At 35.1% G+C, this 26756-nt stretch overlaps 2 protein-coding genes across 7 annotated transcripts; both read left to right on the top strand.

Annotated features, from left to right (window-relative positions):
* Positions 1–679: 679 nt before the first annotated feature.
* On the top strand, positions 680–17422 carry LOC120087342 (autophagy-related protein 18g-like). Of its 4 annotated transcripts, XM_039044331.1 has the most exons (13): positions 1172–1310; positions 2198–2460; positions 2526–4197; positions 4984–5442; positions 5783–6053; positions 6170–6219; positions 6684–6926; positions 7029–7883; positions 7952–8103; positions 9627–9763; positions 16474–16740; positions 16823–17012; positions 17101–17422. In XM_039044331.1, exons 3-12 carry the CDS (start codon positions 4165–4167, stop codon positions 16930–16932), a joined length of 2577 nt encoding a protein of 858 aa, XP_038900259.1. In that variant the 5' UTR covers positions 1172–1310; positions 2198–2460; positions 2526–4164; the 3' UTR covers positions 16933–17012; positions 17101–17422. The 4 variants fall into 4 exon arrangements, with proteins under 4 accessions (XP_038900260.1, XP_038900257.1, XP_038900259.1 ...); XM_039044330.1 differs by having other exon boundaries at positions 2198–4197; XM_039044329.1 differs by lacking the exons at positions 2198–2460; positions 2526–4197 and having other exon boundaries at positions 681–1310.
* Positions 17423–23452: 6030 nt separating this feature from the next.
* On the top strand, positions 23453–25444 carry LOC120087311 (LRR receptor-like serine/threonine-protein kinase ERL2). Of its 3 annotated transcripts, XM_039044278.1 has the most exons (3): positions 23479–23591; positions 23687–23763; positions 23898–25444. In XM_039044278.1, exon 3 carries the CDS (start codon positions 23921–23923, stop codon positions 25139–25141), a length of 1221 nt encoding a protein of 406 aa, XP_038900206.1. In that variant the 5' UTR covers positions 23479–23591; positions 23687–23763; positions 23898–23920; the 3' UTR covers positions 25142–25444. The 3 variants fall into 3 exon arrangements, with proteins under 3 accessions (XP_038900204.1, XP_038900203.1, XP_038900206.1); XM_039044276.1 differs by lacking the exon at positions 23687–23763 and having other exon boundaries at positions 23453–23686; XM_039044275.1 differs by having other exon boundaries at positions 23453–23763.
* The last annotated feature ends 1312 nt before the right edge of the window (positions 25445–26756 follow it).

The following is a 26756-nucleotide window of genomic DNA, read 5'->3' as shown; positions in this document are numbered from 1 at the left end:
CATCTGCTTTCACAAATAATTATTTAACGTTAGTAGATTTCACACGATTTTTAAAAGCCCGTGACATAGCAAACAATAAAGAGAGGTAGTACATAGAGTTTGTAATGATTGCAAAACCAAGATATGCTTATTCTTATTGATTTTTTTTTTTAATTTTTTGAAAGAGTCCGTAACTGTTTGGTTAAAAAACATTATTGGTCCTTAAATTTTTATGAAAGCAAGAATTTAATCTATAAACTTAAGTTGGCAACAACTTAGTGTTTATCGTAAAAAATTCATAAAAATTAAGTGTCAAATTTTATTATCTAACAACTTAGTATTTATAGTTTATAAATAAATTTGATTTTTATTTAGTTTATTAATCTATACGTATAAGAAATTTTAATAAATCATATAGTTTATAAATAAATTCAATTCTTATTTAGTTTATTAATTTATACGTATAAGAAATTTCATTAAAACATATTAATATTTTTTACTATAGAGACTAAATCGTTATAAATTGTAAAATATACAAGACCAAACCATTACTTATTAAAATTGAGGACTAAAGTATATTTAAAAATATAGAAACTAAATAACTGGATTTAAAAGGAACTGTTTTCAAAGGTAGTCCTCTAAGTAGGAAAGGTTTGAACTGTAGTCCCTAATGAAACGAAAAATTTTACTTTAACCCCAAACAAACATGAGGAGCGGAAGAGGTCGACACGCAGAAATTCCGAGGGAGAAAATCAGAGTCATCCCCGTGAAAGCGACAGAACGAAAGGAAAACGATCGCATTTTGGAGCTATAATTGCCATCAGCGTTGTTGAATCATAGACAGAGCTTGGTCTAGTCAAATTTCCGATAAAAGAGAAATCGTGTTCTCGAATTCTGTGCTGAGTTTCTTTGCGTTTTTTTCAATTACTCTGTAGTTTTCGAATGAGATATCCGATCGTCGGCGGCGATCGGAGATGTTCTTCGGTTGTGGTACTGGAGACGGATTTGCTAGCAGGGGAGATTGGTGGTGAGACTGATGGTTCTGATGGTGTTTTGGACGGTTGGTCGAGTGAGTCAGTAGAAGAGATAGTGCTGTGTTGGTTGCTACAGTGGTACTTGTGGACAAAGCTTGTAAGGAGGTTTTGCGAGGCGTAATGAAGAAGGGGAAGGGTAGGAACCTCGGGATTTTGCCTAATTCTCTGAAAATTATCTCGTCGTGCTTGAAGACGGTGTCTACTAATGCCAGCACCGTTGCTTCCACTGTCCGCTCTGCCGGTGCCTCGGTTGCTGCTTCGATCTCCGCAGCTTCTTCCGAGGACGAGAAAGATCAGGTGTTCATTTTATGTTGCAACTTCTTACGGCTTTTTTCTTTTAGCGTATCGTTGAAGTCTTGCTTGCTATTGTCAGTGATTACCTGGCAATAAACTGGAACATGATTTCATGGTTTTCTGTGGATATGTTTATATATTTCCATGAATAGCATCTAAATAAATAGGAAACCGCCTGCTTGTTACAAATTTTGAATAAAACGTCGACACTTGTTGATTTCCTTTTGACCAGGAGTATGGAGGAGAGTCTAGTAGCAAATAAAGGGCCGATAAGCCGGAAAACGTCAAGGGGGTGGGTGGAGGCCTGAGAAAAATGGGAAATTATACTTTTTATCCACCCCTCAGGCTCTCACTAAAAATAGAGTGTTGGGTTCTTTTTTTTTTTTTGTGTGAAAAATTACATCTGTAACTATTACTCTCTCTTCCTTTGGTTAGAAACAACCATTTCATTGATGAAAGTGAAATCTTCTGTGAAATCTTCTACTTCTATTGAGATTACAAAAGGACACTATTTGTGGAAATAGAATAAGGGGGATAATTGTAGATTTCTGCAAAACAAAGAATTCCAAAGAGCAACAAAAATTGTATATCCCAAAAATTTCACTTCTAGGCTTACAAAATTCCTCATAGGGTGAGCTTCGAAGGATGACCTTATTTGAAGAGGATATCTCATAGGTGGTACAACTATTTTCACATGAGCTTTAGATGATTTTTTAGGAGGATAAAAAATGCTGTTACCCCAATAAAACGACGTTTCAAAATTTTCATTTTGTTCCGTTGTATAATTAGAAATAATTTTGAAAAATCTAAATCTATTTAAAAAAGCAGTTCACGAGTCATAATACTATTTAGCAATACGTCAGTAGCCTTCTTTTTGTGATGAACCTCAGAGGCAAGAAACAGTAACATCCTCTGCGGCTCTGCCAGAGAAGATCATGTGCCACCATAGCTGTTAAAAACGTCATGTTCTAATCAAATAACGGAAGTATTGAAAGACAAGTGTCTGGCATCTTGTACAAAGAGAGCACAGACAGTGGTTCTTCCACCTCCTTATCTTATATAAAGCAAGTTTAGGAACTGGAAGGCCAACTACCCACCACTCCACCTCGTCTGGTGCATTAGACAAAGAGATTCATTCCCACGTTCCATTAAAGTAAGTGGTTCTTCCACATCTTTATCAATTTAAGTTCTTACTAAAATCAAAGGCATGTGATTCAGGACTCTGACATCGCTGGACAGAGAAGTTTTCAAAACCTGCTAATCTGAAAAGGCAAGGAGAATTTGAAGCCACAGATATTTCATAATTCATGGATCAAACCAAAAGTTTACTCTAATTCAATCTTCGGCCTGAAAAGTAGTGTACAGGGCCTATGAGTGGAGGCTTTAAAATAAGTTTTGTGCCCCAATTGCAACTGTCCAGCATAAACTTGCTAGCAACTAAGAGGATGTCGGGAATTGTCCTGGCATGGAATGAAATATGATGTGAAGAAGTATGTTGAGCAGTGCGAGATATGCCAAAGGAATAAAACTGAAGCTCTGAACCCTGCCGGATTACTACATCCATTGCCGATTTCGGAGCAGATATGGGAGGATTTAACAATGGACTTCATTGAGGGATTGCCCAAATCTAAGGGATACAACTCCATTATGGTGGTGGTGGATCGCCTGAGTAAATACGCCCATTTTATCCAACTCAAACATCCCTTTTCTGCAAAACAAGTAGCTGAGATATTCACTCAGGAAGTAATAAGGCATCATGGAGTCCCTAAATCAATCATCACAGAGCGGGACAAGATCTTCCTTAATAATTTCTGGAAGGAACTTTTCTCCATGATGAGTACACTTTTGAAGAGGAGCACAACATTCCATCCACAGATGGATGGCCAAACGAAAAGAGTTAATAGGTGTCTTGAGACTTATTTACGTTGTTTTGTAATGAACAACCCTCAAAATGGAGCAAGTGGATCCCAGGGGCGGAACTATGGTACACCACCACCTTCCATACATCAATCAACACTACCCCTTATCAGGCAGTATTTGGAAGGAAGGAACCACCGTTATTATCCTATGGAGAGAAAAAAACTTCCAATGACTTGGTGGAAGAAAAATTAATGGCTCGTGATGCAGCATTGACAGCCTTGAAGGAACACTTGGAGATGGCCCCAAATCACATGAAAAAACAAGTCGATCTCCATCGAAGGGAATTACAGTTTGATATCGGCAATGAAGTCTTTTTGAAGTTAAGGCCCTATCGGCAGAAATCCTTGGCATGAAAAAGGTGTGAAAAGCTAGCTCCAAAATATTATGGGAGTCAAGATTGGATTGGTAACTTATCGACTCGACCTTCCACCAGAGGCAAACATACATAGCGTCTTTCATGTCCCTCAACTAAAGAAAAAGTTAGGACAAAACACTCAAGTTCAACACCATGCCCCGGCTTTAACTGAGGAATTCGAGTTACAACTGTCTCCCGAAGTGATCCTTGGGGTTCGTTGGAATGGGGAGTTAGCTTTGGAGGAATGGTTAGTCTTTGGCAAGGGTTGCCAGAGAGTGATGCTACTTGGGAACCAGTGCAAGCTATAATGGAACAATTTCCTGATTTCCACTTTGAGGACAAGGTGCACTCCGAGGCAGGCAGTATTGTTAGACCCCAAATCATCAGTACTTATAAAAGGAGTGAAAAGGGGATATTACCTAGGATAGTGGGTGAGGGAAAAGAATATATGGGTGAAAAAGAGGCATAATCAGGAAAGGGACTCATAACCGTTTAGGAAGGCAGAGGGGAGACCACCTAAATAGCAGGGCAGCAAAGGGCAGTGAGGATGGGTTTTTGGAATGTCCTGAAGGAGCTTCTGAAATGGGAGAGAACGCAGCCCTCTCGAATTGGCTGGTTATGTTTCTATTCTTGGTTATTTCCTTGTTGACTTCTTATTCTTGAGCATCATCTTTTATTGTATCTTCTTCTTTTTCCCCGAAGTAAATAAATAAACGTATCTGAGAGCATTGCTCTATTTCTTGGGAGATTGTCTTGTTGGGTATTTGTCTTCTTTCTATTTGCAGATTTGGATACCTAACAGTAACATATCTTGTCTCCCTAGTCCTTGCTTCTTCCTTTTGATGTACTGTGGTTCTCTCTCTTTTTTCTTTTTGGTTAATACCATCTTGGTCCCATGCTTTGAGATTTGTTCAATTTTAGTCCGTGTACTTTTAATTGTCCACTTTTAGTCTTTGTACTATCAATAAATCTTAAATTTAGTCCCTCAAAGTTGATTTTTATTGAAATTGGTTAAATAATAACAACAATTTCCATGTAAGAAAATACAATATGTGTATATGTTTTCAAAATTTATAGTAAAATTGCTAATATATAACAAAAAGTTTTATGAAAAAATCAATAATAAACTAGGATTGTGGACTAAATTTAAGATTTATTGAAAGTATAGGGACTAAAATTGGACAACTGAAAGTACAAGGACTATAATTGAACAACCTTCAAAGTAGAGGGAACAAAATGGTATATTAACCTTTTTAAAAAAAGATTTCTATATATAGACACCTCAAAATTCTTATTTTAAGCTATTTCTAGTAGTTTTTTCCCCCCTTGAAAAAAGCCTTTTTTCTAGTAGTTTCTGTTGCCTTGTAAATTATTTATGTATTTTGTTCTGACTTTGAGCAGGTAACTTGGGCTGGTTTTGACATTCTGGAAGTTGAACCATATGTCATAAGGCACGTTCTCTTACTTGGTTATCTGAATGGATTTCAAGTACTTGACGTGGAGGATGCTTCTAACTTCAAAGAACTAGTTTCAAAGCGTGGTGGCCCTGTTTCCTTCTTACAGATTCATCCTTCTCCAGCAAAGCCTGATACTCCTCCAGCAAAGACGGATGGTCATGATGTGCTCAGAAGATCACACCCTTTATTGTTGATTGTTGCAGGAGAAGAAAGCAAAGATGTAGCTGTGGGACAAAACCATAATCCTACGGGTGTCCACCCAGGAAGTTGTGCCAACTCTCACAATGCTGTTCAGTTTTACTCCCTTAAGTCTCAATCTTATGTGCATGTTTTGAGATTCAGATCTGCCGTTTGTATGGTTAGATGCAGTTCTCAGATAGTAGCTGTGGGCCTGGCTACACAAGTAAGGACCAAAATGAATGACAACTATGGATATAGAATTGATTTGATGGTAACATCTTCTTGAAGAGTATGTACTAACATAGGGAAAATGCACTTACAAATACAAGTTATGATGATCTGCATTTCTATTCAAGTATTGTTCAAATGATGCACTCCCCGGAACATTTTCTCCCCCTTGTGAAATGGTAATCTGAATTAGTTTTGTAGTTTGTAAGTATGATATGAATTATATATCAGTCAGTTGTAGGAACTATCTCATATAACTTCTTAGATTATAAATGCAATATTTCAGCATGTTGTCATGAGAGAAACTTTCTAACTGACTTGATGTTTGGTGGCAGATATATTGCTTCGATGCAATCACCCTTGAGGTTGTATTTAGTGTTTTGACCTCTCCAGTTCCTGAGATATCAGGACATGGAACCACTGGAATTAATGTTGGTTATGGTCCCATGGCTGTGGGTCCAAGGTGGCTAGCATATCCTGCTGTTGGCCCACTACCATCGACCACTGTTCCATTAAGTTCACAAAGCCCATGCCTCTCTCCAGGTGTTAATCCCTCATCATTGCCAGGCAGTGATAGGACAAAGGCTCATTTTGCAGTGAAGTCTGGTAAACAACTGGCGCTGGAATTTTCAATTTGGGTGGTATGGGATATAAACCATCGTCCAAGTACTGTCAAGATCTGAACCCTAACAAGTCTAATTTATTGTTTGAATCAAATTCAGGATGGAAAGCTGGAAGTCATTCAGGAATGGGAGCAGATTATCCTGGGATGGTTAGTGTTTACTTTTGTGAGTCCAATGCAACATTGTTACTTGAAATTCATGAATTATAGTTTTCCTTTCATTTCAGGAATGTGAACATCATGTTCTGCATCATTTAAAAGACTATTTTTTCAATTATTTATGTTTGCTTATGCTTGAACAGTGAATGCTATCTATGGTTTTGTTTGTGTTTGTAATGTTTGAGTTACCCATTTAGTACTTCTGACATTTCTTTTCAAGGTTGATTTGCATTGTAAAGAAATGGAGTTCATCTTCTTGCTACAAATTACTCCTTTAGTTTAATCTGTTCCATACAATAGAAATCCAAGAGGGGAAAGCATTTGAAATCAAATCATCATGATGTTCATCAAAGTTTCTCTTTATTTCTTAACATGGGGTGAGAACCTGGAAAATCGAACGTGTGAATTGTTGAATTTTATCTCTTTGATTGGTTGGACCAAAATGGTTATTGTAGGTTGCTGTTAAAGATTTTGTTACCCGGGCTATTATAACTCAGTTTAGAGCTCACACCAGCCCATTGTCTGCACTATGTTTTGATCCTAGTGGGACACTTCTAGTGACTGCATCAATATATGGGAATAACATCAATATCTTCCGAATCATACCGAATTCACGCAGTGGATCAAGTGGTCTAAGCTTTGACTGCAGCTCTTCTCATGTCCATCTTTACAAACTGCACCGTGGAATAACATCAGCTGTTAGTACTAATGTGGTTTTCTGATGGTAGTATACTTGGTCTTCATCTTCCTGTGTTTTCAAAGTTTCTTATCTTTTCTATTTTCCTGTCTACTTATCACAGATGATCCAGGATATTTGCTTTAGTAACTACAGTCAATGGGTGGCAATTGTTTCATCCAAGGGGACGTGTCATGTTTTTCTCTTATCCCCTTTTGGCGGTGAAGCTGGATTCAGAATCCTTAATTCTCAGGGTGGAGAACCCCGTCTGCTTCCAGTTCTAACTTTACCCTGGTGGTCCACGTCATCACTCATGATAAATCAGCAATCTTTTCCACCCCCACCACCTGTTACTCTTTCTGTCGTGAGCAGAATTAAATACAGTAGCTTTGGATGGCTAAATACTGTAAACAATTCAGCTGGTTCAGGAAAAGGTTTTGTGCCTTCTGGTGCTGTTGCTGCTATTTTTCATAATACGCTCTCTCACAATATTCAGCATGTAAACTCAAAGCCCAATTCCCTGGAGCATCTGTTGGTTTATACTCCTTCAGGTCATGTAGTTCAGCATGAACTTCTGCCTTCTTTTGGTGCTGAACCAAGTCTCCACAGTTCTAGAACCGAATCAAGTTCTTTTTTACATATGCAGGAAGATGATCTTAAATTAAAAGTTGAGCCTATTCAGTGGTGGGATGCGTGTAGAAGATCTGATTATTCAGAAAGAGGAGAGTGCATCTATGACTCCACCTTTGATGGGCAAGATGTAGCCAAAACCAAAACCAAAACCATTCAGAATGAAAGAATAGATACCGAGGAAACATATGATTTGGATTTCCAGGAAATGAATGATGGTTCTAGTGCAGAAAAGGTTCTTAGAGTCCAAGGTCAATATGGTATATCTCATGAGCAATCCCACTGGTTTCTATCGAATGCAGAAGTACAAATGAGCTCCGGAAGGCTACCAATTTGGCAGAACTCCAAGGTACTTCATTTGTGGAAGTATTATATCGATATGTTGACACATTAATAATTTGATTTGTTCTGTTGTAGATTTATGTTATGAGTTCTCCAAGAATCAATAGTATAGCTGGTGGAGAGTTTGAAATCGAAAAAGTCCCTGTTCAAGAAATTGAAGTTAGGGAGAAGGAACTGTTACCTTGTTTTGACCACTGCCTCAACCTCGATTCTGGCTGCAATGACAGGCGAGTACAAGTTCTTGGTTCTAATAATTTACAGAAAAAATTTTGTAGGGAAGTATTGATGTTTGGGAGGGGATCATTTGGGTACCATAAATCTTTGTAAAATATAGGTTTGGCAACATGGAATCTTGAGATGATTGAAACGCTTTACGATTTACTTTTCAAAAATGAATTTTTAAAAACTGTATATTTCAAATTTCATTTTCATCCCAGTTTTTACTTTTTGATGTTCTAATCAAGTTTGATAAAACAAATAAGTTCAAATTCTATTTTGGTTTATGGATTTGTTTTCTATTTCTATTTTGGTTTATGTGTAAGCTTTAAGCATTCTATCTTAGTTCTTCAATATGGCATAAAAAGTCATTATAGTCTTTGACATTGATTTTTTTTCATTAATGATTTATTGTTTAAGATGTCTATATATAAACAAGCATTTGAAGTCATGTGTTGGGTCAGGTGTTAACTTTTGAAACGGATTCAGATTTGTGGTAAGTAATTTTTGAAGTTAAGGATTAAAATAATTTTAAAATGTATAGTTTATGGTTTAAACCAAATATATGAAAGTTGATGATTTAAAACATTACTTACCTTAACTTCAAAAATTACTTACCTCCAGCCCCCTTTTGAAACGGATTCAGATTTGTGGTAAGTAATTTTTGAAGTCAAGGATTAAAATAATTTTAAAATGTATAGTTTATGGTTTAAACTCCATTATATGCTATTTGTGGGGCTTTTGGCGTGTGAGGAATAATGGAGTTTTTAGAGGGATTGAGTGTTGTGCGAGTGACATTTGGTCCCTTATTAGATTTAGTGCTTCATCGCAGGCATCAATGACAAAGCTTTTTTGTAATCATCCGTTAGGTCTTATTGTGCTTGATTGGAAACTCTTTTTTTGGTTGCTCTCCTCTTTTTGTGGGCGTTCCTTGTTGTTCACATTTATATTCTTTCATTTTTTTCTCGTATTTATGATTTTAAAAAACACACAATACACACATACTATGCGTACTATTGTTTGGAGGAATGTGGTCACGTTTATTTAGTATATATCATCATGTGACTTTGTTAAGAGGAATATGGATTTATGTGTGTATGTGTAGGAACTTGTAATTTTTCACCCAAAATTCTTTTTACAGGGGGCAACGAGATGAGCTCAAATAAGTGTTTATTGTGATTGGTTTATAACATTCAGCAGTTCCTATTTTATTCTAGCAATGGTACCATTCTTGGCTTTACTGGATGCTTTTACAACTTTTTACCTGTGTTAATTTGTAATCATGAGCCGTATTTAGCAACATACGCTCAAATATCTTTAGTTATCTGCTCTGGATTTACTGGCTTGACATTGTATGAGAACTGTAATAAAGAAACTTTCTTATTAGCAACCAAGAATTTTTCTTTTATCATGATCTGTGCAGGCGTGCGCAATTTTGGTACTATTATCGTTTCTTCATAGTGAACTTTTGTTAATGGAAGGTTTCTTTTTAGAAAATATATTATTGGCTGTGTGCTTGTTTTTGTGGATTCAGAGGCCTTCTTTTGGGAAGATGCATCAGTCCTACTTCTTCCGAGACGTACCAGTCTGAGGTCAAAGTCGCTGAAGAAATTGTTGTTATTTGTCACTCCAAACCGGCATCACTTAGCTCCACAGAGAGCTCAGATGGGGGTAAGAAATAAAAATCTTCTTTAACTTATTAATGGCTTTCGACTGTTTAAAATTGATAATGCTACCATTTGTTGGTTTGGTTTTCTTCCCCCCTTTTAGTTTATTGAAGGGTGTTAAAATGTTGATATAATTATATTTATCATAGTCTATGTAAACTTTTGGGTCAATCAATGATTTAATATGGTATTAGAGCAAGAGATCCTATGTCTTAAGAGTTTTTTGTACGGATGACCCATTCACAAGCGTCTTTATGATTAATGACCTGCTACTCACAAATGTACGAAATCTATCATTTTGCTTATGTCAAAGGGCACTACCACATTTTATAACATATCACGCTAGAGATGACTAGGCCAGCCCTAATGCGATAAAACTTTTCTGTTGTGTTTTTGGGTGAGGAAAATGAAGATCGCAATGGAGATGACCATCGCGTTAAGGCTATACATGGTCATCCCTAACGCAACAAAAAATGCCTAAAGTTTGGGTTTTCCCATTTTTCTCATAATTTGTTGTGTTTTCCCATGAATATTGGGTGAAATTTTTTTATCACAATGGAAATGGCCCTCGTGTTAGGCTACGATAAACATGATCATCCCTAACGTGATAGGTTATAAAATGCGTTAGTGCGCTTTGATGTTAGCAAAAGGTTATGATGAAAATAAAAGAAGAAGATGAAAAGAACACACGAATAATTTACGTAGAAAACCCTAGACCAGGGAGAAAAAACCACGATCTAGTTTTTATTATTCAAGTAATACAGAAATACAGAAAAACTGCTCAAATAAATAGACAAACAGAAAGCCCTAGGCCCATAAGAGAATTACAAATAAGCCCTTAGGGCAAACCAACCCTTTTTTGACACTCCCCCTCAAGTTGGGGCGTAAATATCAATCAAATCCAACTTGTTGATACAGTAATCAAAACTCTGTCTTAACAACCCCTTTGTAAGGACATCTGCAATCTGCTGATTAGAAGGGATATAGGGAATACATTGTCCAGTCTTTCTTTAATGAAATGTCTGTCAATCTCGACATGTTTGGTCCTATTGTACTGGACCAGATTGTTGGCAATACTTATTGCTGCTTTATTGTCACAGAACAATTTCATTGGAAGCTCACTGTCTTGTCGAAGATCTGTCAATACTTTCTTCAACCAGATTTCTTCATATATCCCCTAACTCATGGCCCTGTACTCGGCTTCTGCACTACTTCTAGCAACCACTCCCTGTTTTTTACTTCTCCAAGTGACCAGATTGCCCCAGACAAAAGTGCAATACCTAGACATAGACTTTCTATCAATAGTAGACCCAACCCAGTCCGAATCAGTATATGCTTCTATACCATGTTTACTAGACTTCCTGAACAGAAGACCTTTACCAGGAGTGCCCTTTAGATACCGTAGAATGCATTCGACGGCTGTCATATGTTCCTCATAGGGAACTTGCATGAACTGACTAACAACACTCACGGCATACGATATATCAGGTCTCGTGTGAGATAAATATATCAACTTCCCGACTAATTGCTGATATCTCTCTTTACTAACAGGGGCTCCATTATTAACATTACGCAGTTTGGCATCATACTCCGCAGAGGTGTCTACAGGTTTACACCCAGTCATTCATGTTTCTTTGAGGAGATCTAGAGTATACTTTCGTTGTGAGATAGAGATACCCTCTTTCGATCGAGCCACCTCCATCCCAAGGAAGTATCACAATTTTCTCAGATCTTTAATTTCAAATTCTTCAGCCATCTTTGTTTTAAGTCTCATAATTTCATCAGTATCATCACCGGTCAGAAAATGTCATCTACAACACAATAAGTACTAAGATCTTTCATGAACCAGACCTTTTTGTAAACAATGTATGGTCTGAGTGCCCCTAATCATACCCCTGTGCTTTAACAAATGTGGTGAATCTGTCAAATCAGGCTCTTGGAGACTGTTTCAACCCATACAGTGACTTCTTCAATCTACAAATCCGATGATTAAACTGGTTTTCGAAGCCGGTTGGAGGGCTCATATAGACTTCTTCTTCGAGTTCTCCATTAAGAAACGCATTCTTCACATCCAATTGGTGCAAAGGTCAATCTTTATTAACAACAACAGATAATAGCACCCGGATCGTATTGAGTTTGGCCACAGGAGAGAATGTCTCAGAGTAATCAATATCAAAGGTCTGGGTAAAGCCTTTGGCTACCAGTCTCGCCTTGTATCTGTCAATCGAGCCATCGGATTTGTACTTGACTGTAAAAACCCATTTACATCCAACCGTTATGTGCCCCTTAGGAAGAGCAACCTGTTCCCATGTCTCATTTTTCTTTAGAGTTATCATTTCTTCCATGATTGTAGCCTTCCACTAGGGAGTTTCCATGGCAACTTGTATATTACTTGGGACCATTACCGTATCTAGATTGGTAGTAAGAGCCTTGAACTTAGGAGATAGGTTACTATATGTCATGTAACTATGCATAGGGAACTTTGTACATAACGTAGTCCCTTTTCTCAAGGCAATTGGAAAATCGAGAGACGCATCACGGTTTTCCTCTTCTCCAAATTTCTTACTGCAGCTAGCCGTCTGATCTATGGATCTTTCTTTAGAAGGACTTCTCACACAATCACCTTCCTTCCACTGTTCTCGTTTGCTGGAGTTATTTCCTCAGTGTTGTCTTTTCCATCAGTTTCTTCATCCTCCTCAATTCCCTCTATTTTCTCATCATTTTCACCCATCTCTATATCTCTGTCCACTCTACAATTATTAGTCTCAACACAATCATTAGTATCACAAACAAGGGATATTCATACCTGGAACTGAGATCGAGACAGACTCATGAACTGGAGCCGGAGAAGTGACAGGCGACACTGTTTCCTTCCTGAGATTCTTCCTGTAGTAAGTTATCCAAGGGACTTGATTAGTGGGAAGAACAGGACTAGGGAGAACAGGGCTAGGATGTTCAGGTTCAGCCGGCACCTCTAGGGGAATGGAATATGTGGACCAGTTAGTCTCTTCACTAAAACTCTCCCCCTGAAGAGGATTAATGGGAAATAAAGGCTGATCCTCGAGAAAGGTGACATCCATAAACACAAAGTACTTCCGAGACGAGGGATGATAACACTTGTACCCACGTTGATGGAGAGGGTACCCAACAAAGACACATTTCTGGGCACGAGAAGTGAATTTTGTACGATCGGGACCATGGATATGGACAAAGATAACACATCCAAACACCCGCAGAGGTACGTCAGGAATTAATCGGGTGTTGGGATACGATTCTTTGAAACAGTCAAAGGGAGTATGAAAGGTTAAGACACGGGAAGGCATGCGGTTGATAAGGTGGGCTGCAGTGAGGATAGCATCGCCCCACAGATAGAAAGGAAGAGAGGTAGATATCATAAGGGAACGAGCGACCTCTACTAGATGCCTATTTTTTCTCTCGGCTACTCCGTTTTGCTGGGGAGTATAGGCACACGAGCTTTGATGGATAATTTCTTTAGAGACCAGAAAGTCCCTAAACGAGTTATTAACAAATTCACATCCATTGTCACTTCGTAAAATGACAATTTTTGTGTTGAACTGGGTTTCTACGGTCGCATAGAATTGTTGGAAAACAGAGGACACCCCAGACTCATCGGTCAAAAGAAAGACTCAGGTCAGTCTGGTGTGATCATCAATAAAGGTGACGAACCACCGTTTTCCTGTAGAGGTAGTGGTTGGTAAGGGACCTCAAACATCACTGTGGATAAGACTGAACGGTTTGGACGGTTGAGAGTGAAAAGAAACACGACTTTGTTTAGTCCGGATACACACATTGCACTGTAAGGATGATATATTAATATTATGAAATAAATGCGAAAAAAGATACTTCATATATTGAAAATTGGGATGTCCCAGATGGTAATGCCATAACATAAAATCGGTTTCAACAATAGAGAAATTCAAAGAAATAAAACTAGTCCTATAACCATCCTTAAAGGAAGTTTCATCAGTCAGGAAATAAAGCCCCTTATCATGCCGGGCAGTGCCAATCGTCGTCCCCGAGCTCAAATCCTGAAACAAAACAATATCGGGTGAGAAAACAGTCTGACAGTTCAGGTCCCTTGTAATTTTACTGACTGATAGTAAGTTATACGAAATTTTAGGAACATGCAACACATCACGCAATATTAGACCCTCAAATGGAGAAATATGTCCTTTCCCTGCGACAGGGGCAAAGGACCCATATGCGATTCTAATCTTTTCATTTTCGGCACTCGGGTGATATGATATAAAATGACCAGAAGACCCGGTCAGGTGATCTGTTGCTCTAGAATCCACAATCTAGGGTCGTGTTCCATTAATGCTAATAAATCCAAATGACTGAGTCATACCTGAGTGTGCAATTGCATTGACCCCAACAACACTTAAGTTAATTTGACCGTCAGCTTGAAGCGGAGTCGAGGTCTTGTCATTCGCCGAGTCGTTGACCAGAGCCAGTCCAGGATCAGTCTTGTCCTGTGACTGACGTCGTTTGTAATTTGGAGGTTTTCCATGTAGCTTCCAGCACTGGTCTTTCGTGTGCCATGGTTTTTTGCAATGCTCACAGACAGGTGGAGGTTTCTTGTCACCGTTAGATCCAGAGGACTTGGTGGCAAAAGCAGTAGCCTCAGTAGATGTAACTACTGAAATATTCATGGCACTAGACCTGTCTTCTTCGAGGCGTATTTCAAGAGCACACCTCCATCAGTGACGGTGTAGGACGTTGGCCCAAGAGCCTGTTGCGAACACCGTCAAACTTCGGATTTAACCTAGCCAGAAAATCATCCACTCGATCAGCTTCCTCCAATTTTGGAAATACTGCGTCCTCATATGTGTACATTTCCAGATAATCTCATGGCATAAGTCCATTTTCTTGCCATAACAAGGATAATTTGTTGAAGTATGACGTTACGTCCATAGCCCCTTGCTTACATTCATGGACTTGTTTGCGTAAGGTATAAAGGCGGGATGCATTCTGCTTCTTCGAATACAACTACTGTACTGCATCCCAAATGTTCTTTGGTTGTCGTATAAAGTAACAGTCTGCCAATTTGAGGTTCCATGCTACTCACCAGAACTGACGTAGCAATGAATCTTCTGCTCTCCAGATACGTTCGTGGGGCCAACGGCTTCAGGTTTGGGTATCTCCCCAGTTAGATAGCCAAATTTCTGTCTTCCTTCCAGAGTCATTCTGATGGATTGCAACCAGGAGAAATAATTTTGGCCATTCAACTTTTCTCCAATAATAATTCTTGCAGAGTGTCCCATTGATCCAGATAATAAATTTGTAGCAGGTAAAGAATGGAAAGAGTTTTGCCGAGTTCTCGGGGCATAGCTGTAAATTGGACGACTCCGGTTGAGCACTTTGCAAGTTTGTACCAAGAACTGACCCAAAATCCGCAAGTTGTTGCTGAAGGAAAAGAAATCCGCTTTTAATCTCATCAGAACACACCCCATTCATACCTGCCGGAGAGTTCGCCGGAAACGTGACCGGATCGGTGTCACTGCAGTCAGAGTGGACTGGTCGATCTATCGCTGCTGGTCAGAGAACCCACCGACGAAGCTGCGACTAGTCGAGCCAAAGAAGTCGCCGCTGCTTCGAACCCTAGGGCTGTCGAGTTTGGACGCTGTGAAGGCTGCTTGGATTCGCCGGTGAAGGCTCGTCAAGTTTGGACGCCGTCGACCGATCTGGTGTGCACAGAAGGTTGAGCTGCGATCGGATCTACTCGCCGAACGTCGTCTGCATCTGGGAGATCGATGGATCCTGCGGCTGAAGTGTGGCTGGGCATCGTTCAGATCTGGATGCAAATCCTTCTGCACCCGATACGTCGACGACTTCGATAGGGTTCTTGTGTCCTCCATGGCCGGCCGCGACTCAGTCTGTCTGCGATTCTCCTTGGCTGGGCGCGACCCGATCTGTCCATCGATGGATTGGGTCGTTCCGGCGGCACTCATTTGTTGAAGAAGGCAAGGTAAGGCAGTCTTTAGGTACTGTTGGACAGCTTCCTTAATCGTGTTAACTATCTCAAAATTGGTTGTCGAAGGAGACTCATCAATGGTGGCTAGGGTTTCGTGGCCTTGCTTTGATACCATGATGAAAATAAAAGAAGAAGAAAAAAAGAACACACGAATAATTTACGTGGAAAACTCTAGGTCAGGGAGAAAAAACCACGATCTAGTTTTTATTATTCAAGTAATACAGAAATGTAGAAAGACTGCTCAAATAAATAGACAGACAGAAAGCCCTAGGGCCCATAAGAGAATTACAAATAAGCCCTTAAGGCAAACCAACCCTTTTTCGACAGGTTAGATTTCATACATTTGTGGGGGTGGGTCATTAATCATAAAGGTGTTTGTGAATAGGTCGTTCGTACAAAAAAACTCTGTCTAAACCCCTATAATGTCATTTCTTCTCCAGTTAATAATGATTTCCATTTGTTGGGTCTTCTACAAATTTCCAAACCCACGAGTGAGAGAGAGTGTTAAAGTGTTGATATAATTAAATTATATTATAGCCTACTTAAGCTTTTGGGTCACTCGGTGATTTAACAAAGATAATTGTGCAAATCCATTTGTAATTGCCTAATCTGTATTGATGATATTGCAAATCCCTTTTATGTACATATTTTGGTTAATCTAAAATGTTGCTTATATGCCTTCGAGTATGGTTACCCATACTATCTTTTTAATCATGAAGGTTCATCAAGAAGGATGGAAAATTTTATTGATTTTGATCAAGCAAGCTGCGAGAAGGCTTGTACTCTTTGTCAGCATCTAAATGAAATGTATTGGGAAAAAAGAGCTAGCGAGTCTTGCACAACACCAAGATCCTCAAATATTCTATCTACTAAAGTCGAATGTTCGAGGATCGATGGTTCCCCTTGTGATTTACACTTCTCAAACAGCGATTTTGATTTCCCTTCCATCGAACAAGTTTCTTCCAAAAGACCGCCTTTCAACAAAGGTGCAACTAAGTCTCCATTTTAAGCCATGTGAAATTGAATCATGCACTCATGTTGCCAATAGTGCTAACTTTGAAATTGTAGTTACTTTTGAACACATTTGCCAGGAGGAACCCTGCAAGGCATTGGATGGTACTGATGGTTGCCACGATATAAATGATATTTCGACTGATCATGCCCGATCCCAACCGTAATAGCGATGTCGAGTATGAAAACGTATGTAGCGATGAGAATGACAAAATATTTGGTGACATGTTCACATCTTCTAAAGAAGGTTGAACCCTGAAACCTTTGCCTTACCTTTTGATTCACTTATCATGAACCCTTTCCAGATTTATCAGTACTTGATTTCTTTTTGGCAGGCTGATATAATGATAAAACTTGTAGATCTTATTGTGGTCAAAGGGTGCTAAATAAAATATCATACCCAGCCACATCTACTAAAGTATGTGAATCTCTCTCTCTCTCTTGTATAGATCTTTGTGAATAAAATTTCTGAAATATGTGAAAGGTTTCATCCTTTAATGGTGGTTTTTATAACTGTTTTTGGTGAAATAATATGAAAATATGTACATACTTGTAAAGTGTTTGGCTTGGAAAATTACACTGTAAACTATTTGTAAGAGAATTCCCAAAGGTGTATAAAAGTTGCTTCTATCCTTGGAAAGGAATGTATTTTAATAAGATTTTTATGAGTGGTTTCTTTTTTTCTTGCATTTTTTGTTTTTTCCAAATAAAATGTGCTTTAGGATTTTGGGGGCGTTTGTGTTTTTGAGAATGTAGATAATTGGAATCTTATATACAAAAAATTATAGATATTAAGAATTATAGATATCCGACATCTTTAGATTACCGTATTTGTTTTGTAGGAATACTTTTGTAGATATCTGTAAATATTTTGATAACTGTGTTTGTTTCGTAGGATTTTTAGTCAGGAGTGTCTTAAATTTACATAATGTTACAAGGCCTTTACAATATTTATTAATTTATAATTAATTTGATGTAATTTAAAACTTTAATAATATATATAATACTATATATTTTTATCATTTTGAATTTCTTTTAAAATTAACACAATTTATATTATTTTATATGTTATTTTTCTCAACAAAATGATATATCATAATTTAAGATTTTTTTATAAAATAAATATTCACTTAAATTTAAATATAAATATATTACTAAAAATAATAAGAATTACGATATAACTAAAAATATATGATATGGTTGATAGTATTTATTTTAATTATTAGTGTAAATGAAGATACACACACACACACACATATATATATATCCTCTCAACTTGGGAATTTGGAAAACTCATCTTTCGGACATCTAAAACTCTTCAAATGCCCTCTATCCTGGCATAAAAAATAATAAAATTACGATATAACTAAAAATATATGATATGGTTGATAATATTTATTTTAATTATATAGTGCAAATTTATACATCTCCACAACTTGGGAATTTGGAAAACTCATCTTTTAGGAGGGCATCCAAAACTCTTACAATATTGTAAAACAAATGAAACAAATGGTCCCTTAGGGTTAAGAAAGATGTTTAGGGCTTGTTTGATAACATTCTTATTTCCTGCTTTTGTTTTTCATTTTTCTAGAAATAGATTTTTTTTATAACTTTTCTTGTTTCTTGTTTCTAAAATTTGAGAAATGTTCCTAAAAAATGGACAAGTTTTGAGAAATTACAAAAAGTAGTTCTCCTTGTTCCGATTCGGTCTTATATTAGACTGGTTCTTTTATTTAACAAAATGCGTCTTGGCCTTTTATTTTGTCCATAATTTTCTTCGGCCTCTTGGTGCTGTGTTCAAGTCTTAAGATGGACACTTTTATTTTGTTTTATATTTATTTCCATCTTTCACCTTTTATTGATTAATTTAATATTTACAAAAAGAATCTGCTATATTTATATTATATTTTAATTTTAAAATTTAAAATTCTCCGATATTTAGATTTATATATTAATTTTCAATATGTATGTTAATTTTTTTATATTTCAAATTTCAATTCTGAAAGGCACTTTTATTTATTCTTTATTTTTTTATATCTATTTCCATCTTTTATATTTTCTTTATTTTCTTTATTAATTTTGCTATTTACAAAAATAATTTTATTATATCAATATTTTATTTTAATTTTGAATTTTAAAATTCTCCAATCTTTAAATTTATATATTACTTTAATTTTCAATATGTATATTATTTTTTTATATTTCAACTTTTGATTATTAAATTTTATTTATATATTATCTTAATTCTAATATTTTAGTATATCTGAAATTGAGTAGACTTTTACAATATATATAAATTTTATTGATTAAGACATTCATTTAGCTTAACTTTATTATTTTACAATCACGACATTTACATAATAATATATTAAGTTAGATTTAACTTGACATCAATTTAAGACAAATGGCTCGAGCTAGAGATGACACTTTAGGTAACATATGAAGATCATGATATAATTTGTTATTATATTTAATTTTCATTGGGACTGACTTGTATTAGATGACATACACTTTTGATTTTTTTTTTTTTTTTTTTTATGTTTAATATATGACATATATTTTTCTTTTTCCTATTATATTGTTAAAAAATAGAAAAAAAATAAGAAAAAAACAAGAAACAAGACATAGTTATCAAATAAGTTTCTATTTTTATGTGTGTTCTTTTTAGGAAACAAGAATAGTTATCAAACATATTTTTATTTTTTGTTCTAAAAAAATAAAAAAATAAATAAAAAATAGGAAAGAAGAACGTTATCAAATGGGTCATTTGTAGTCATATTTATAACTTGTAATCTGAAAAGGCCTATCAATTCCTTGTATGGGATAGATAATTACCTTGGATAGATAATTACCTTTTGAGGCAGAGCAAAAATTATAGTTGTTGTGGCTACTTTTGTAGTTGGTATCTAATGTGATGATTGTATAATTCAAATTTTATGGTGCCCAATTATTTATGATATTAAAATTCTATAAATTTCTAGTCAATTAAGTGGGTTTCATGTGAGATTATTATTTTTGCTACTACTTTTGCATTTAGTGGTTGCTATTCATTTGTCATATTAAAATTCTTCAGGTTTCTGGTGAGATTAATCAAAATAGGCCTCATTGTTAATCATTCCATTTTTTGTTTTTGATTTTTAAAATTAAATTTATTTTTTTTTAATTTTTTTTATAATGATTTGTAACTTTTTTAAGTGCCAGAGTTGAATTCTTAACCAAATTCTAAAAATTAAAATAACTTTTAAAAATAATTTTTTAATTTTTAAAAGTTGACTAGATTTTTTTAAAAAAAATATTGGTTAAAAGTAGGTAATAAAACACTAAAATTTAGAGGTGAAAGAAGTGTGTATATTTAATTTTCAAACATCAAAAATAAAAAATAAAATGGTTATTAAACGGGATGAAAAAAAAATTAAATTGAATAAAATATAATTAGCAATATTGTGATTAGAAATACTTCATAAAAAAAATTTGGCTATTGAACTTCGATCGGACAATTGTCTCATAGTTGTAAATAGAGATGTCCATTTACTCTTTTTATTTGGTTGAGAATAAATTTAAAAAATGTTAAAAATTTGATACATTGAAAAAAAAAAACAAATAAACAATAAAACAAACGGGATTTTTTTGGCAGGAAATCTCTATCCCGTGTACATCTCTAGTTGTCAAGTTATTTCCTAGAAAATGAAATTCTACGTAGTTGGCCAATGACTTAATTTCTTTTAAAGAAGGTTTGTATAACTAATTGTGATTAAATATTGCTATGGCTAAGTGTGATTGAAGTATTGTTTTGTATTTTAAAGATTTTATCATATCATAGAGACTATTTATGTAGTTTTATCAAACTATAAGGACTAAAATCAAATTTTTAACACTACAGAAACTATATTCTAACCTTCTCTACACCATAGGGACTAAGATTGTAATTTAACCATATTAAAATTAACAAATATGGAAAAAAAAACACACACACAATATTTATCATTTTCATACTTGTCAAAGACTAATGTTGTTTTCGGTTAAAATATAAATTAAAAGAAGTCTTCTCAAATAAGCTGATAAGAACTTAACTTAATTCATCCTGATAAAATATTACTTCTACAAAGAATATTGACTAAAATGTATACTTTTTCTATTGAACAATTATTAAATATTTCAATGTTGGAATATCGACCAAAAAAGATTATTTTTTCTATCGAACTATTATTAAATATTTCAATATTCGGACTATTGACTAAAAGGTAAAATTTTTCTATTGAACTATTAGTAAATATTTCAAAATTTCAATATTGGAATATGGACGGAAAAAAGTATATTTCTTTTCTATTAAAATAGATATCTCAATGTTGGTTGAAAATTCGTTGTCCTAAGATAACAAAGCTATTGAAGAAGCTCAAATTGTGTTAAAGTGGAAAAAAAGTTGGTAGAATTTTGTCATATCTTAAATAGTTAGGAATATATTTAAATTGTTCGAATAACAAAACCTCTTTTTGAATATTAGAATTGTGATAGACATGAAACTCAAAATACTAGTGTACTAAGGATAAGTATGTTGGAGGATGATGGGTCAAGTAGATGTAGAATCTTTAATTGATGGTTATTGATTTAAACGATTCGTAGGTAAGACTTAAAATATTGATATTGATTGAAATGTCGAAGTCTCAATTTTACAGGAATGTTGATATCGATAATAATTCTAGAAAAATTATAAGAACAAAAGAATTCGAAAAAATATTAGAATCAATAAATAAAAATGAATTCGAAAAAATATTAGAATCAATAAATAAAAATTTTTACGCTTTTTGAACAAGTTAATATACATTTTATTACTTATGTTTTATATTTGACGATTTCTTTTTACGATATAGTAGAAATATCAATTCATCGTTGATGAGTCATGTCGATGTCGGACCTATGAAAATCTAAAAAATCGATAAAAATATTTACGTGCCAAACTTATGAAGAAGCTAGTTAGGCAATTGTCAACTAAAAATGGTCTCTGTCTTATCCCAACAGCTGAAATGGAGAAAAAGAAAAAGAAAAACAAAAAAACAGAACATCTTCTACCGAGCTTAAGCCAAAGCGACCATTAAAACATTTATTCATAGTTTCACAAATCGAATTAGCCTCTTGTAAAGAAGATGGCTTGAGAATTAAATTTTGAAGATTTTTTTTTTTTTTTGGGAGAAGGTGAAGAAGTTGGTCTATTATTTCTCTAAAAAGTTTTGATAATATACCTATATTAATAAACTTAGTAGGTTAAATAACATTTATGTTCCTAAATTTTTATGGAAATAATAATTTAATTCTTAAACTTTAAATAATGGTTAGTTCTATAATTTGAAATAACATAATTCATATCCTCAAAACTTTTGTAGGATTTAATAAAAAAAAAAAAAAAAATACATGTAGATGAGCAGATCTAATTAGAAATTAAATTGTTTTATAATCTATAAATAATAGGTTATTATGTAATAAAAAGTGAAATTTGATTCCAATGAGAATTTTCATGATAGAGACTAAATTGTAAAATTTCAAAATATAAAGACTAAATTGTTATTTATTAAAGTTTAGAGATTAAATTATTACATATTTAAAAGTATATGGATTAAATAATTACCAACTAAATTATTACTTCTATCAAAGTTCTATGACCAAAAAAAATCCGGAATCTAATGGCTCATTTGATAATGTTTTCATTTCTTGTTTCTTATTTCCTATTATTTGTTTCTTGTTTTCTGTTTTCTCTTTTTTTAGAATAAGAAACAGAAATATGTTTGATAACTATTAACAAACCCGATGACCCAAAAAAAACCAGTCAACCCAACCCAACCCAACCTATGCGGTTTGGGTTGGGTTATCGATTTATTTGGGTTGAGTTGGTTCAAATAAATAAAAATTTTATGGATTGGATTGGTACATAACCCGAACCAAGCCAATAAATTGATACGTGAAAACTAACATAAATAGAAAATAAAATTTCATTAAATGTTTTTTCAAATTGAAAAATAAAAAATTATAATAAATGTATTTTCTCATTCAAATTGATTAATAAGAAAATTTATATTAAATACATTTTTTCACTCTATAATAAAATATATTTTCTCTCCTTATCATAAAGTAACTTCAAAAATAGAAAAAAATATATAAAATCAGTTATAAATAAATGAAAAAGGTATAATTGTCTAAAATTAACCACAAAAGTTCTTTGAAAAAAATTCAAATTTGAAGACATTATGAAACATGGGATTTTCTTCCAGCCTCTACCTAGAAACCAAAAAAAAAAATCACTAAAACCCTAGTCCCGAACAAAAAAGGGAAAACTCGTCTACGGCCGTTTACAGCGTACAACTTACTCAAACAATCGACGTGGCAGATCCTATTGGGCTTACAACTGTCACTGTCACATTCCAAAGTGCATTTTCGCGTGACTATTATAACTTAACGCCGTCAAGTCCACGTCAACTAAAAGTTCACGACCGTCACGCTTTTTTACCTCTCTGTCTCTTCTTCCCCAACCAAACCACCCTCCCGAGCACGTGACCACTGTCTCAAAAGGCAATAACCCCTCATCCAAGCCTCCCGCCTCGGACTCCACAAGTAGGTTCGGACAACCGTTTGACTCCGAACCTAAAACCCTCAAACAAAAACAAAAAGATATATATAAAATTAATAAACAAACAAATAAATAAATATTCCGCCATTAAAGAAAAGAAGAAGAGAAAGCGTTTCTTGGTTCGTTTGTTGTAGAAACTGAGAGAGGCTGTGGCTGTAGTAATTGAATCTTCTCTAAGAAGCCTTCAAAATTCTTCCAAAAGAAAATCCAGTACATTGATTAGAGATTTTAATCCTTTTTTTTTTATTTTTAATTTTATTGTTTGAAGATTCTGTGATCTTTTCTCTGTTTGCGTCTCTTTGAAGGTAATCGATCTCGCGGTCTGGGAGTTTTTTTCGTTTTTGATCTTTCTTTTTTGCAGGTCTCCGCCATTAATTTAGAGGTTTCTCACGAGATATCTTCCTTTCTTTTTCAACCTCTTGTTTTGTTTCTCACGGGAAAGAGTTCTTAAAGTATTCAGTTGGTTGCACTATATAATTGTATTGTGTTTGTGTTTGTGTTGTTCATATCTGTCAGAGCTTGCTGCTGCTGCTGCTCTAATGGCGGAGGAGAATATGCACAGGGATTTGAGGATGAGGATGAGGAGTTTTGTTGTGATTTTATGGTGTTTGGTGCAATGCTGCTGGTTTTCGGATGCGATTTTGGATCCGATTGATTTTTTGGCTCTGCAATCGATACGGAAGGGTTTGGAGGATTTGCCTGGCTCTAATTTCTTCGCGTCTTGGGATTTCACGGGTGATCCTTGTAATTTCGCTGGTGTTTTCTGTGATTCTTATAAAGTTGTTGCCCTAAACCTAGGGGATCCGCGTGCTGGTTCGCCTGGTCTGGTTGGCCGGATTGATTCTGGCATTGGTAAGCTCTCAGCACTCACGGAGTTCACCATTGTTCCTGGTCGAGTCTTTGGAGCTTTGCCGCAGTCTCTCTTCCAACTGAAGAATCTTTGTTTTCTAGCTATCAGCCGGAACTTCATCGCTGGTACTCTTCCGGCGAATCTCGGTGAGCTTCGGAGCTTGAGGACATTGGACCTCAGTTACAATCAACTCACTGGAGAAATTCCTCGCTCCATCGGAACGATTACGGAGTTATCCAATGTCATCCTCTGCCATAATCGTCTCACAGGTTCAGTTCCTATGTTTCCATTCCGTAGCCTTAATCGTCTTGATCTGAAGCACAATAATCTTACCGGACCTCTTAGCCCTGACTCTCTTCCTCCGTCTCTCCAATACCTCTCTCTCTCATGGAACCGCCTCAACGGTCCTGTCTTCCGCCTTCTCAGCCGCCTTAACCAGTTGAACTACCTCGACCTCAGCCTGAACCAGTTCACCGGAACGATTCCAACTTGCATCTTCAGTTTCCCGATTGTCAACCTCCAGTTGCAACGGAACTTCTTTACCGGTCCGATCCTACCGGTTGATCAGGTGGTGATCCCGACCGTCGATCTCAGCTACAACCGTCTCTCGGGTCCGGTTTCTCCAATGTTCTCCACCGTGCAGAATCTGTACCTGAACAACAACCGCTTCACCGGCGAAGTTCCAAACAGCCTTGTGGATCGATTGTTAGCTGCGAATATTCAAACTCTGTATTTGCAGCACAATTTTCTGACCGGAATCGCGATCAATCCGACGGCGGAGATTCCTCTAAGTAGCTCATTGTGTTTGCAGTACAACTGTATGGTGCCGCCGATACAGACGCCGTGCCCGGAGAAGGCCGGCAACCAGAAGACGAGGCCGATGGAGCAGTGCGGCGAGTGGAGAGGGTGAAATGTGGAAATTCACATAGATCAGGGGCATAAGTGAAAGAAAGTAATTAAAAGTGAAAAAAAGGAAAATGATTTTTTAATTTAATTTAATTTTTTAAATATAGTTTTGGATAATTAATTGATCAATATATACAAAACGGGGGGAATGTTATTATTTAAAATATTCGTTTATTTGTTTTGTGTTTAGTATTTTGGGGATAAAAAAATATGAATACTCTTATTTATGTAATTGCTTTGGGGGAAACCTCTGGATGTTTCTTCAATAATATGTACAAGCTTGGTTATCTCACTCCCTTGATAACAATTTTATTTTTATTATAAATATCATAGCATATATCTATTTTTAGGCTTCGTTTGAGATTGTACAACTAAAAAAAATGATTATAGAAAAATCTTTAACTGTCTAACTTGTTTGATAAAATGAATTATTTATTAATTTAACAAAATCATTTTATAATTTTAACTAACGTGTAAAACTCATAGATACCAACTTTTAGATTTAGCTTTTTAACTAAATCTATTGTAATAAAATCCTTTTATATTAATGCATTTTGTTATATATATTTTTAAATGTTAATTAATTCATTTTTTATAAGAATTATTTTTTATTTATTTGCCCAATAAGATATATTTTTTAAATTTTTATCAAATTATTTAGATTAAATAAAATTAGTTGGAATTTAAATCATAGACATTTTAAAATAAATTATAAATTGATTATCTAGATAAAAATAATTGAAATAATAATTCTAGCTTGATTCATATTACCAAATTATATAAATTTAGTATTAGTTTACCAAACACCATAGCTAATTTTGTTTAATTTAAATTAAAATTTACCAAAAATTATTTTACTCCATTTCACAATTGATTCTTCTAAAAGCATAGTTATCAGCAATTATTTTAACAGCTACAACAAAATCCCAAATGGAGCTTTAGTGTCAAAGGACCAAGTGGCATTTGCCCATTACTCTAGATGTTGTTCATGTGTCTCAAGATTACACACTATTATTATCTATGTAATCCATTCTCTATTTGCCAAATTGCTTATAAATAGTGGCATTTTGTGAGTTTTGGAAGACACATATATTGATGAGAAATCGAAATTATTTGGAGCCAATTTTTTCTTTTAATTTCCTATTTCTATATTTTGTTAGTTTATTTTATTTTATTATTTTATTTATTCTATTTTATTATTATATTAAAAAGAATTTTCATATCTAGTTCCTGTTGTGCTCCTCAATTTTACAACGTTATCAGCAAGAATTTCTTTCATTTCCCTCGCTGAAGGTGGGTCCTAAAGGTATGTCGTCTTTCTCCTCTTCGTTATAATTAACAAATTAAATGTTATTTTGCATATTAAGTACATATTGAATTTCTAATATAAATACAATGTTTTGTGATAGTGTTGTCATGATAAACCTTAGAAATTAGAATTTGTAGCCTTTGACATTAATGACAATAATTATTTGGCATGGGTGCTCGATATCGAAATCCACCTGGATGTCATCAACCTTGTGGAAATAATTAAAGAAGAAAATATGACATCCAATCAGGACAAAGGAAAAGTTATGATTTTTCTTTGTCATCGTCTCCACGATGGATTAAAAATGGAG

This window comes from Benincasa hispida, chromosome 9 (genome assembly GCF_009727055.1).
Source record: "Benincasa hispida cultivar B227 chromosome 9, ASM972705v1, whole genome shotgun sequence".
In the NCBI taxonomy this organism is placed as follows: Eukaryota; Viridiplantae; Streptophyta; class Magnoliopsida; order Cucurbitales; family Cucurbitaceae; genus Benincasa; species Benincasa hispida.
The sequence above is the reverse complement of the archived record's forward strand: the minus strand, read 5'-3'. Positions and strand labels throughout refer to the sequence as shown.